Below are 12,964 nucleotides of genomic sequence, written 5' to 3'. Positions count from 1 at the left end.
TCATGTGGCAAACTAGTGTGTAGTATGGACAATGTTCTGCACACACATAATCGCTTGTTTCTCACAATGATGATTCTTGAAGTTTGGTCTCTAGACCAGCAGCATCACATCACCTGAGGACTTGGGAGAAATGCAAATTCTTGGCCCCACTCCAGACCTGTAGATGAGAAACTCTGGGAATGGAGCCCAGCAATCCGTGTTTTAACAAGCCTCCAGGTGATTCTGATGCTCGCCAAAGTCTGAGAACCATGGCCTTACAACAATCGGACAGTCTCTAGAGTTATCCCCATTTTACACATGGGGTCCTTGGGGCGCAAGGAAAGCAATTGGTCCGGGACCACACAGCTGTTAAGTGGAATACTAGGATTCTGATCCAGGCAGTTTGGTTCCAGAAACACAGTCTTGGGGACCACCAAAAAGTTCACATCGGCAGTTCTCTTTGGCCGTTCACTAATAACTCGACATTCAGAGCCTAGTATGAACCAGGCCAATCTGTAGCAACAGGAAGGGCTCCGCACGTGACACCGGCTTTGTCCCTTTAGAGGGCGGGGCCTGGCGAGCGGAACTGCGGCGCTTGGGTGAGAGACGCGCCCGGGAGGCCGAAAGCGCTGCACCCGGAAGTAGTTGGAGTGAACTGGAGCGGCGTCGCTTGCGGCCTTCACCGCTATGGGCCGTAACAAGAAGAAGCAGCGAGATGGCGACGACCGGCGACCCCGGCTCGTTCTCAGCTTTGACGAGGAGAAGCGACGGTGAGTGGAAAGGCCAGACCGAATTCCCGTCGGGCCACCGGGCAAGGCTAAGACCAGGCCCCGGCTGCGCCCGCGCACGCTCAGGGCCCTTTCGGTCCCGCCCCCTCGGCCTGGCCAGAACCTCCCCTTGGGCCGCTCTCCTGTGGAATGGAAGCGCCCGCTTCCGGCCCCCAACCCTGTGAAATGAAAGTGAAATGGAATCGCTTGCTTCCAGCTCTCACGCTACTTTTTCCCGCCGCCCCCCCCCCCCCAGCCCACCAACTCGCGCAGCGGCTCTGTACGTGCGGCCGGAAAGCCGGGGTCTCGAGTTACCTTCCACCCCGTGGCCCAGCTGCAGGCCAAGGGCTCGGCACGCAGTATAGTCTCAGCCGCTGCTGCTAAGTGAATGAGTGAAAGAAATGAGATTGGCCTTAAGTTCATTCATTCACTCACCAGACGTTTTTTGGCCTCCTGCAGTGTGCCAGCCTCAGGCCCGGAAGCTGTACCTCCATACCTCAGCGTCTGATCCGTCAAATGGAGACTCAGACAGTGCCCCTTGGTACATGCTAGTGGGTTAGGCAAAAACGCAGTGTTGGATGCCGGAACCCATAGGAATGGTGCAGCCACACTAGGGGGTGAGAGGGGACTGAGACGAGATAATGAGAGGGAGATGCTGGGTCAGCAGCGGAACTCCAGGGTGACATCATCAGGGCTTACAGGTGGAACTAGGGGGTCTATGTCCTGAAGAAATAGGATGTTGATTCAGTGGAGGGTTTTGGGGGGTCTGGATGAGGGTGGCCTTGAAGGCCCGGCTAGAAGTGGTTTAATCTCCTGAGTAATGGAGATGTGGATGGTGCCCCCTACCTGTCATGTGTATGCCACAATCTCTGGCTGCCACCTGGCTGTTGCGTGGAGCTGAGAGCCCCGCTGGATATTAAGTGAAAAGAAGCAGCGTCTTCCTTTCTTCTAACCTTACACTATCTGATGCTGGGCAAGTAATCTGGCCTCTTTGTGCCTCAGTGTCTCCATCTGCAAAATGGGGATTGGTACCTTCTACACAGGTAGTTCTGAGAATTGAGTGAATACTTGCAAATCTTTGGAATGGTGCCTGGCACATCGGGAGCACAGTGTTAGGTGTTTTTTCCCTTCCTGGAATGAGCCCTTTCCTTGTAGCCCCGCCTGACTTTCCTCTGCCTCCTTCCTGTAGGGAGTACCTGACAGGCTTCCACAAGCGGAAGGTGGAGAGGAAAAAGGCAGCCATCGAAGAGCTCAAGCAGCGGCTGAAGGAGGAGCGGAAGAAGCTCCGGGAGGAGGTCTCTGGTGCCTGGGATGACCTGAATAGGGGTGGCCTCAAGGGTGAGGGGAGGTATGAGAAGGATGGGGGAGCAGTTTGTACAGGTAGTGAAGCTGAGGGCCTGGGACCTGGAGAAGGTTTGGGATGGCATCTCCTCCTGGTCTTGTACTCCAAGCCATGGTCTCACTCTCCCTGGAGGTGAGCTATCCCCTGCCCAGGGTTGGGCTGAGAGCCATACTCACTGTGTTCCCTTCCCTTTGGGTTTCAGCGCCACCAGGAGTACTTGAAGATGTTGGCAGAGAGAGAGGAGGCTCTAGGTAAGTCTCATCCTTAAGTGGGAGAAAAGCCAACAGGTGTGAGTTGATTTATCCCTCAGTGTGGGGATTAGGTGCTGCACAGAAGGTGATCATCCCACCTCTGAGGGTCTTGGTGATGACCTGGGGGCTGAAGGTGGTCCTCAGGCACCTCTAAGTATGAAGGGATCAGAGACTAGGAAAAGGAAGCCTAAGCCTTCTGGTAAACTGATGCTGAGCAGAGAGCCCAGTTTCTGAGGCCTGGAGGGACTCAGGTTGGAGGAAAGGGGGTGGCAGCAACTCCCTTGTCACACTGGGTCCATCTTGAGTGGGGCCAGGAGGTCTGAGGTCTCTATGCAAGAAGTAAGGAGCGGCTTATTTAGGACGTTCATCTGTGGGCCAGTGACTTCACAGATGCTCTCCCCTCGGGTGGTGGCCGTTCCAGGGGTGGTGGTGCTGGAGCCTGCTTGCCTGTGCCCTGGGGCTGAGGGCCGATTCTATGCCCACCCCACATAGAGGAGGCAGATGAGCTGGACCGGCTGGTGACGGCGAAGACAGAGTCAGTGCAGTACGACCACCCCAACCACACAGTCACCGTGACCACCATCAGCGACCTGGATCTCTCAGGGGCCCGGCTGCTTGGGCTGCCCCTGCCTGAGGTGGGTCCCAGGCCCAGCTCCAGGGAAGAAGGGGCAAGGGGAAGACTGGCCTGTCAGGGGATTGTCAAATGCTGGCCATGTCATGGGTGTTCCAGTACAAGGGACTTCTTCCCTTCAGGTCAAAACAAAATCCCAGACCCCTGAGGCCTTCAGAGGCCACTTCCACCACTGAGCGACTGTGGTGCATGGGCATATTTTTTTTTAACCTTGCCGGCTGCCTTTTTTTCCCCCAGTAAATTGGGGTCCCTGATAAAGCACCTGCCTTGTGGAGTTGCTATGAGGATAAAAGTAGTTAATCCACACAAACTACTTAGCATGGGGTCCCAACACATACTGAGTGCTCAAAAAAAGATAGGTACTTATCATCCAGTAGGTTGCAAGTAGTATTTAAAACAACAACAACAAAGAAAATAGAAAAATAGAACTGAAAGCATCACAGTAAATATTCCTTCATGAAATATTTGTTTCAGTTAAAGTTGTGTCTCTCTGGTTTGTTCCAGAATTTATATATACATATAGATTCGGTTATAATGCAAAAGACATTCCTTACCACCATAGGTTATGGTTTTCCAAAGTCCTAAAGCCACTGCTTTATCACATCCTTACTGATCTCACACTTGTCTTTTATTTTATGCTCATTCTTTTGCAAGGTCTGAGGCAAAGACAGGTCATATCCCCATTTTACCATTTGTTAATGGTTATTTCTAAGCTGAGACAGTGAAGGATTTTGAACACGACTCTCCCCTGTGCAATCCCTACTTTAGGGTGTACCTGCACCTTTCCTCTCGAGACCTCTTGAGCCCCATCTCAGGCATGTGAGGCATCAGGTCACACCTCCCATGCTGACAGATACTCGAGGCGCTCAGGCCAGGCCTCCGATCTACTGCTTTCTGTAACAGTGCTTGTCTTCTCTGTAACAGTTCTTGTCCTGTGCTTCTTCAGCAGGAGGCTGAGGACAGGTCCAAGGAAGAGGCGTCATCTGGGGAAAAACCAACCAGAGCCTTACCCAGGAAGTCCAAAGACCCACTGCTGTCCCAGCGGTGAGCCCTGAGCTGTCGGCCCTGTGGTCCCATTCCTCGGGGCTGGCGCTGGTGACCTGGCCTGTGGAGCCACTGCCTGCTGGCCTGTGGTGGGTGGTGTGGGGTAGGGAGCAGCCCTCTGCTTTGCCTTCAGGTGGTCCTCAGTCTCTCCTCTTTCCCCCTGCCCCACCGCAACTGTCTGACCCTAGGCACCCTCAGTGCCTGGGAGAAAGGGCCCTTCTCTCTATGAACTGAGATGGTGGCAGGCCCTCTGGTGTCAGAGCAGGCTGACTTTGGGATGCAGTTGCCAGCATTTGAGGCCTGTCTTGACTTTCCCTCCATGAGCCACATTGTCAGTCACTCAGCCTTCCACCCACCACCCTGTTCCCCAGGGTAAACAGGCCCCAGCCTCACTGGCCTTCCACCTTCCTACAGGATCTCCTCTCTCACGGCATCATTACATGCACACAGCCGCAAAAAGGTCAAAAGGAAACATCCCCGACGGGCCCAGGAGTCCACCAAGAAGCCCCCGAGTGCTACTCGTACCAGTAAGACTCAGCGCCGCCGACTGACAGGCAAAGCCCAGCACAGTGGGGAGTGAGCCCCGAACGCCAGGCCGTGCCCGGCTTATGCTGCAGGGACCTGTCCTGCCTCATCTTGGCTCTCCCAGAAACCTAGTCGGTACAAAGGCAATGGCTCCACGGCCCACGGTTGGGACGCTGGGACCTCTGCAGCCTGGGGCTGCCCTTGCCTGAGGACCACCCTGGGGCTTGGACTCCAGAAGGAGCGGACATCTGATCGCTGGCCTTCCACAGCCTTCAGGGCCAAGTTTGGGGGCCTTCCCAAGTGTATACCCCACCCAGCACTCATCAGATTTGTGAAACTAAGTGTATCTGTGGTTTGTTTAGCCTTGGCCTTCATTCTGCGAGCCAAGGACTCAGACTTGAGCAGTTTTCCTTTTGGTAAAATAAGGTATTGATAGATCCAGGTCCCCAACCTGGGTCTAATCAGGACTGAAGACAAGCGTGACCATTGGTGGAACCAGAGCCCACCTACTAGTCTGAAAAGCGGGCAGCTGGGGCGGGCTGTGTGCGGTGAACAGTGCCAGGCTCTGCCTTTGACTGCCTGCGACTTTGAGCCTGTCCCTCCTTCTTGGCCTCATTGGTCTCAGCTGAAATTCAGGTGGCAGAAGTAGACGAGGCATGGGGCATTCCCCAACCCCAAACTTGGGCAGCTTCCCCAGGCTTCCAGCAGCTTCCACTCAGAGCCCAACAAAGGAGTGACTCATCCTTACTTGTTAAAGGGAGTGATCTCAACTCATGTAACAGTGTGAGCAGCTCCTCAGGAGGCCAGCTGGTGTTCCAGCACGGGCTGCCATTTCCCCACCCTCCTTCCAGATCTTCAGAGAGGCTTCAGAGCCTGATTCCTTTCCTTGTCCCAGCTTGTGAGTGACCCAGAATGGGGTTCTACCTCCACACCTACCTTGTTTACGTGTCCTGCCATCTCCTGGCTGAGAGGGACATTGGCAGAGTGCAGGCCCACGTGCAGCAGGTGCCAGCGAGGACAGGCAGCACCTTGTTCTGGAACATTATCAGATCCCTTGGCCCTTACTGGTTCCTCTGGGATTCTGGGGTAGATGCTGCAGGAATTTGGAGTGTGCCCTGCTTAGGGGAGCTATGTGGGACCCTAAACACTAGGGCTGCAAAGGGGAGTTAGATACACATGCTTTCAGCCCTCAGTGATGCTCATGGACATGTGAGAGAGATGGGCTGGGCACCCAGGAGCACAGGTGCGGGGCCTTCCCCACCCAGGGATGCTCCTGGAGGGTTGGGAGCAGGGGAATGGGGGATTGTGGGGCAGGCCTTTCCCTACATTCCGTGGAGGGCCTGCCAGGAATGGCCCTGCCCAGCCTCTGGGTGACTCAGTCACCCTCAAAATCCACCTGGTGGCTGGCTGGTACAGTCTGAAGGCAGCTCAGGCTGGGACCGTCCCCTTGACCTGGCCCCTCAGCTCCCTCCACCCACTCTTCCTGTTGCCCTCCCACTCCTCCCCTGCAGGAGGGTTGGGGGAGTGTGTGTGTGTGACTCGCTGACTCCCCTTGGCTGCCTCCTGCCTGGGCAAGGGCAGGGCCTGGGGCCCGACTCTCCAGGTGCTTCTGGTACTGATCTCACCCCAAGGCAGCGGGCGGGGACCTCGCCCTCCTGGACCGTGTGAGCACAGTAGGCCTGGCCGGGAGCCCTGACTGCCACCTGACCGTGGTGTGAGCTCCTCCTGGTGCTGACCTCTGGCTCATTTAACTCACGTGTGAGATGACACAAGATACCTGCCTCTTGGGATCCCTGAGGCTGAAATGAGACCTTGTACATGACCCACTTCCCATGGTGCCTGGGCTCGCTGGGTGCTCCTTCAGGGTGCGTTTGCCACTGCTGCCGTCGGCTGAGGGGTCTGACCCAGGTCCCTTCGCAACTTACATGTATAATTTGTAATGTTTACAAGTATTAAATTCTCAGCCACTCCCTCCTATATGTGCCACTGGTTCTTGCAGCAGACCTGGGAGATTGAGTCACAGTGACTGGTCAATTCTAGGGTCAGGGACAGTGGAATCAGAACCCCTGGAGAACCTGTTTCTTCTCCCAGGAGCCCGCTCCCCATGCTCCATGCCGGGGTGCCACCTGAGGCCTCCTCTGGGGGCCCATAGCGTTGGGATTGTGTTTGGCTGCATATTGTATACAACTGCGTTTTAGAGAACAACTGTCACCTATAAGAGGGGAATTCTTGGGTTAACTAAAGTTGGGTGATAACCAACCTGTAGCTGGGAGGGTTGCAGGGCGAGGGACTCCACAATTTGTTTCAACACGTGGTTGTCTCCTCAGGGTTCGATATAGCTGCTTGAGCTGCCTCATGATGTTCACATTTCAGCCAGCAGGAAGGAGGAAAGGATGGAAAACGTGCAGCCTCTTAGGGATACTTGGCATTTATGTCCCGTTGCCCGGGCAGAGGGCAGAGGCGGGGGGAGCTCCCGGCAACATGAGGGCTAGGAGCTGGTCTGTTCCGGGGGACCAGGTGCCCAGACAAGAGTTGGGGATTGTGTTACCACCAAAGGGATATTGGGATACAACCAGCCATCTCATAGATGGCAAATATATATATAAAGGGCTGTCACGAGAACAGACTTTGATTGTTCCTCAGTTACCACACTGAGCCCCGAGGGGTGGGCCCCATGCTGGCACTGGGAGCACAACAATGCCCACCGGCCATAGTTACGGGGAGCCAGGCCTCCACTCAGTAGAGGAGAAACTCGCCCAGTAGGGTCTGTTTGGGAGTGGCCTGAGCCTCTCCGCCGGTGAGGTGGGCCGGCCAGCCTGGCGCGGGAGAGGGTTCCTGTGTCAGGTAGGCCTTAGCCTCCGTCCTCACCTAGGTCCCCGTGACAGCTGAGGTCTGATGCTCCCAGGTTTGGGCTGTTGCCCTCCCTTTGGCCATGAGGATGGCTCTGGTGAGGGGTTCCTGGGCCTGGCAGTGAAGTGATGGTTAACAGGTCAACCGCGTTGTCTGAGCTTCACTGCCTGGGGCCGTGGGAGAGAGCATGGCTGTTGTAGCCAGAAGGGCCGGGGAGGGGGTCCGGGCTTGTCTTCTCTGGTAGCTCCGTGACCTTCAGCTTCCTCATCTGTGAAAGGAGAGGACAACACCTGCAGTGCAGGATCGGCGTAAGGTGTGGCGGCAATGTGTGCTGAAGTCCCTGGCACAGGGTAGGCACCTAGTGAGTGTCAGCTGGTTACTTCCTGTCCTAGGCAGCTGTGAAGCATCCTCCTCAACCCTCCCACTGCCCTTTGAGGTAGGTTGTCTTATCCACATTACAGGTGGGAAAAGCAGAGTTGAGAGGAGTTGGGGTTTTCTCTAAGTCACAGCTGGGATGGGATCTCGGCACTTGGTGGTTCCTTTACCCGTGCTGGTTCTGATGCCCGTGTGGCCTCTGTACCCTGCCCCCCCAACACACACACACACACCATAATGACACTGGGGCCCAGAGTGGGGAGGATGGGAGTTGCTGCCCATGACCTTGGTAGGAGACATGGCTCTGGGACCCCCCCACCTGTCTCTTGACCTGGCCTGTTCTTGCCATGCCTGCGGAATCGAGTCAGAGCCCTGCCTCCCTGTGCCAGGACAGTGTCCCTCCTGGGGCCAAGACTGGTGACAACTCCTTAGTCTCTGGTGAAGCCTGCTGAGAAAGGGACAACCCTCTACCTGCACCATCCCAGAACCTTCTCAGCCATCTCCCCCACCTCCAGGACCAAGTGTGGTGGCATGTTTATTGAGTGCCTTCTTTACATCGAGTGGAACTGTGAGTGACACGGTCAGGAGCCCTGTGCTTATCAATGACTGAGTGTCAGACCTTTAGCAGAGCGGCACACACACAGATGCGGGTGCACACACGCACAGGACTGTAGCTGGCAGGAACCGCAGGGCAGGCTTCGCCCAGAAAGTGATGGTAGAACCACCACCATGGTGGCTGAAGCTGCATTCCTTTCTCTGGGGCTTGTGGAGGCCTCTGCTTGGTCTGGTTGGGACCTCGGAGGGCCTTTGGTCCAGGCCCACAGCCATTGCTCCATCCCCGGTGAGTGAATCATCCTGAGCTAGGGGAGCTCACTGGCTGTTCCACTGAGCTGGTCGATGATTAGGAAAGCCCTCCTTGCCCCAAGCTTACATCTACTCTCCAGGCGCCACCAGAGCTGGCTCTCGCAGCCTCTTCCACTCTTCCCTTCTCTGAGCCGCCTCCTCAGACAAGCCTTCCCTGGCCCCTCCTTCCCCACCCTGGGGAGAATTAATAATTGCTCCATAGGATATCCCATGATTCTTTGTTTCCTTCTTTTAAATAAACCCTGAACACATTGTAATCTGGTTATATCTGTCTCCCCAATCAGACCATGAGCTTCCTGAGTGGCAAGTTGTGTCTTTGTAATTTCTCTGTTTCTGCTCCTGGCACACCACCTGTCTCACTGGAGGGACCCCACCCACCACCCAGGTGCTCTCAACAACACTTGAAATGATCTGTTCTAGAATTTTCTTGGCTGTACAGTCAAGCTCACTTGTCTGCAACTTTCTGAATCTCCCTTCTTTCCCCTCCCATCACTACATGCCTCCGTCCTGGGACCTTCCTCCCTGTCCAGTGAACATCGCCTTCTCCCTTCCACCCTGTCACCAGGATTGGCAAACAGCACCGGGGTGGGGAAGAGGATGGGAAACACCTTTTATTGAGCACCTCTGGTATGCCAGACATTTACATTATGAACTCAACAGCATTGTAAAGTGAATATTAGCTCCATTTGACAGATGAAAAAACTGAGTCTTGGAGATGTTAGGCCTCCAGGAGGTTCCCCCTAGAGGTCAGGGGTTCAGTAAAGCAGGGGTTCAGTAAAGCGCTAGAGGGCAGACATCTGTACAGGCCCATTGGGGCACAGAGCAGGGAGGAGGGCATTTGGGAAGGCTTCAAACAGGAGGTGATCCTTGACATGAGGCTTGAAAGATGACTCGGCTTGCCGGGTGCCGGGCAGATGGGGGAGGGAATGGCCTGCAGATGCAGGGCCCCCATTGAGCAAAGGAGGGGGCGTGTCAGAGGAGGAGAAGGCCACAGAGGCTGCCAGTGCCCAGAACTTGTAGGGCCTTGAATGCCACACCAAGAATCTGGCCCTTACCCTGTGGGCAGTGGGAGTCCCCAGGGTAGGGGAGTCAGGGCTGGCTCTGTGTTTTAGCAAGATCTCCCTGGTTGGTAGCATGGAGAGTTCACTGGTGGGGACCTGGAGGCCATGGACCCAGCTGCAAGTATTCAAGGGAAAAGTAGGGAGACCCTTCTCTTGCAGGCACCCATTCACTCTCTCATCAAACATATTACTGAGCACCTACTCAGTGCCGGACAATGGGGATACAGTGGGACTTACAGTCTGTGAGCAGCAGCTGTGCAGTTGGAGAACCAGAGACCAGAGGAGAGAGAAGAGTAACATGTATTGAGCACTTACTCTATACCAGTCTCTCTTTACATGGTTTGGCTCATTGAGTTCTCACGGTAAGTAACCCCCCGGGGCAGGCAATTCCAGTGGGCCCTTTTTGCAGGTGAGGCACTCTGAGGTACACGCCTCCCATCCCGGTTGGGCAGGAAACTGGCTTACCTGAGTGCTAACCACTCACCACCTCTCAGAGCCTGGATGTAAACTGTGGGTGGCCTCTGGCTGGGCACATGAATATCCTCAGGGAAGGATCCAAGGGGTGGAGGTGCAGTATCAGTCAGGGTTCTCAAGCAAAAACAGAAGCAGCAGGATGTATGTATGTGTACGTATTGATTATAAGAAATTGGCTCACATGAGTGTTGGGGCTGGCAAGTCTAAGTTCCATATGGCAGGTGAGAGGCTGAAAATCATGGGCAGAGTGATGATAATGTCTTCAGTCTGAGTCAGTAGGGGAGGCAGCAAGGGGGGTGGGGGGTCTGGAGGCAGAATTCCTTCTGGTTCTTGAAACCCTCAGTGCTTGCTCTTAAGACTTCCAACTGATTGGATAAAGCCCACCACCTTGCTGAGGGTAATCCTCTCTGCTTAAAGTCAGCTGCTTATAGATGCTAATTCCGTCTACTAAATACCTCCACAATGACCATTAGGCCAGTATTTGACATCATAACCTAGCCAAACTGACACAAAGTTAACCATCCCAGGTGCCCAAACTATGGGTCCTTCACCCAGGAAAACAACTCACACCCCAGACACATGCATCCTCCCTGCCAGACTGGGTGAACAAGCCTAAGGAAACTGAGGCTCCAGGGTCTGGGGTCTGACCTCCAGGGAGCATCACTCACAAGGTCAACAGTGTGAAAGACACACCAGGCTTTGTGCAAGAACAGCACAGCATCCTGGCAGAGTCAGCCCTTAAGGCTAGGGAAGCCAAGGAAGCCTTCCTGGAGGGGTGGCGTTCGAGGCAGCACAAATGAATGAAACTCTGAGTGTGGTCTACCATGCTTATGATGCATATATGAACATCATTTCTCCGCATAGAGCAGAGACGGCCTGAAGAAGAATTTGGTTTGACTCACACAACATTTAAAAACAACCTGACATAAAAAAAAAACAAAAAAACAAAAAAACTGTCCTAATTGCAATATTCAAAACTTCTGAGATTTAATATGAAAGTTCAGATTTCTGAATTTTCCACTAAGAAGCAAGAACTGGCTGCACAGTGTCACCACTTCCCACGGTAGCTAGTCATGGGCTGGAGCCAGCTCCACTGCCCTGGTGGAGACTCAAGCCTCCTCTGTCTTTGGGCAACTTGCTTGAACCTTGGATTTTCCTTCCATAAAATGGGGATAATGATAGTTATCTACAGTCCCCAACTTCGCAGGAATGGTGTTGGGATAACACACTCATCTACGTGCAGGGAGGGCAGGCTTGCCCTCGTGGGAAAGGAGGGACTGTTATTAGCTCTACTACAAAGGGTCCCTCTTCTGGCCTCACAACCCTCACCTTCCTGGCCCATCCCTAGATAGGGGCTTCTTCTGACAGTCATCTTTGATCCTCTCCTCCACATCCTTGGCTCCTGCCTCCTTCCAATCCTTTCTCTTTGCCGGATGTGGACTGCTGCCCACTGGCCCATCATCCTCCCACAGCTCCAGAGCTAGGGAGAGGCCAGGGACAGCCCACCAACCCACTGCCTCCTCCCCTAGCCCCCTCACTCACCCCACTCCAGCCACCCAGGCTCCTGTTTCCCAAACACACCAGGCAGGCTCCTGCCTCCAGGCACCTGCAGCTGCTGTTCCCTCTGCCTGGAAACATTCTTCCCCCAGAATCTTCAGGCTCACTCCTGGGTCCCCTCCATGTCTTTGCTCAAATGTCACCATCCCAGTGAAGCCTTTCCTCACCACCTTATTAAAGTTTATGCCACAGCATGGATGAAGCTTGAAGGCTAGGCGGAGTGAAATAGGCCAGACACAAAGGACAAATATTGTATTGTTTCTCCAGTATGAAATACTCAGAGTAAGCAAATTCATAGAGATAGAAAGCAGAAGAGTGGTGACCAGGGGGATGGGGGAGGGGAATAGGGAGTGTGCCGGTTTGGAGGTATTATGTCCCCCAAAATGCCATGTTCTTTGATGCAATCTTGTGGGGGCAGACATATTAGTGTTGATTAGGTTGGAACCTATTGATTGAGTGTTTCCATGGAGATGTGACTCAATCAACTGTGGGCAAGAACTTTGATTGGATAATTTCCATGGAAGTGTTACCCCACCCACTCAGGGTGGGTCTGAATTAATCACTGGAGCCATATAAAATTGCTGACAAACAGAAGGAACTCAGAGCAGCTAAGAGTGACATTTTGGAGAGCCTGCTAAGAGTGCCATTTTGGAGCTTCAGCTGAGAGACACATTTTGAAGACCACCGTTGAAAGCAGACTTTTACTCCAGAGAAGTTAAGAGAGGACAAACGCTCCAAGAGCAACATTTTGAAGAACGCACAGGAACTGAGAGAGGAGCTAGAACTCAATCCGGGATCAGCAGATGCCTGCCACGTGCCTTCCCAGCTTACAGAGGTTTTCAGGACGTCTTTGGCCATCCTCCAGTGAAGGTACCTGATGGTTGATACCTTACCTTGCACACTTTATGGCCTTAAGACTGTAACTCTGTAACCAAACAAACCCCATTTAAAAAAGCCAATCCATTTCTGGTATTTTGCATAACGGGCAGCATTAGCAAACCGGAACAGGGTATTATTTCTTAAAGGGTACAAGTTTCTGTTTGGGACAATGAAAATGTTCTGGAAATAGATCGCGGTAAAGGTTACACAAAATTGTCAGTGTACTTAATGTCACAGAATTATACACTTAAAAATGGTTAAAATGATTTTGTTAGGTACATTTTATCACAATAAAAACATAAAAAAAAACACAAAACTTAAAGCCTCACCCCCACCACTTCCACCTCCTTCCCCGCCTCATTTTT

At 53.6% G+C, this 12,964-nt stretch overlaps 1 protein-coding gene across 2 annotated transcripts; it reads left to right on the top strand.

Annotated features, from left to right (window-relative positions):
• Positions 1–613: 613 nt before the first annotated feature.
• Positions 614–4,876, top strand: NOL12 (nucleolar protein 12). Of its 2 annotated transcripts, none has more exons than XM_037845983.1 (6): positions 614–749; positions 1,936–2,041; positions 2,291–2,339; positions 2,832–2,974; positions 3,920–4,014; positions 4,429–4,876. In XM_037845983.1, the coding sequence occupies exons 1-6, from the start codon at positions 667–669 to the stop codon at positions 4,592–4,594; spliced, it is 642 nt and encodes a 213-aa protein (XP_037701911.1). In that variant the 5' UTR covers positions 614–666; the 3' UTR covers positions 4,595–4,876. The 2 variants fall into 2 exon arrangements, with proteins under 2 accessions (XP_037701911.1, XP_037701910.1); XM_037845982.1 differs by having other exon boundaries at positions 3,917–4,014.
• The last annotated feature ends 8,088 nt before the right edge of the window (positions 4,877–12,964 follow it).

The sequence above is a fragment of the Choloepus didactylus genome, chromosome 8 (genome assembly GCF_015220235.1).
Source record: "Choloepus didactylus isolate mChoDid1 chromosome 8, mChoDid1.pri, whole genome shotgun sequence".
NCBI classification, from domain to species: domain Eukaryota; kingdom Metazoa; phylum Chordata; class Mammalia; order Pilosa; family Megalonychidae; genus Choloepus; species Choloepus didactylus.
This window is presented reverse-complemented; position numbering and strand designations above follow the sequence as displayed.

Bases quoted from the DNA above. Each gene is read 5' to 3' on its own strand.
- NOL12 (XM_037845982.1), top strand. From the start codon at position 667: ATGGGCCGTAACAAGAAGAAGCAGCGAGATGGCGACGACCGGCGACCC. The intron at 2,042-2,290 runs GTCTCTGGTGCC...TTTGGGTTTCAG, and splicing joins GGAAGAAGCTCCGGGAGGAG to CGCCACCAGGAGTACTTGAA. The intron at 2,340-2,831 runs GTAAGTCTCATC...CACCCCACATAG, and splicing joins AGAGAGAGAGGAGGCTCTAG to AGGAGGCAGATGAGCTGGAC.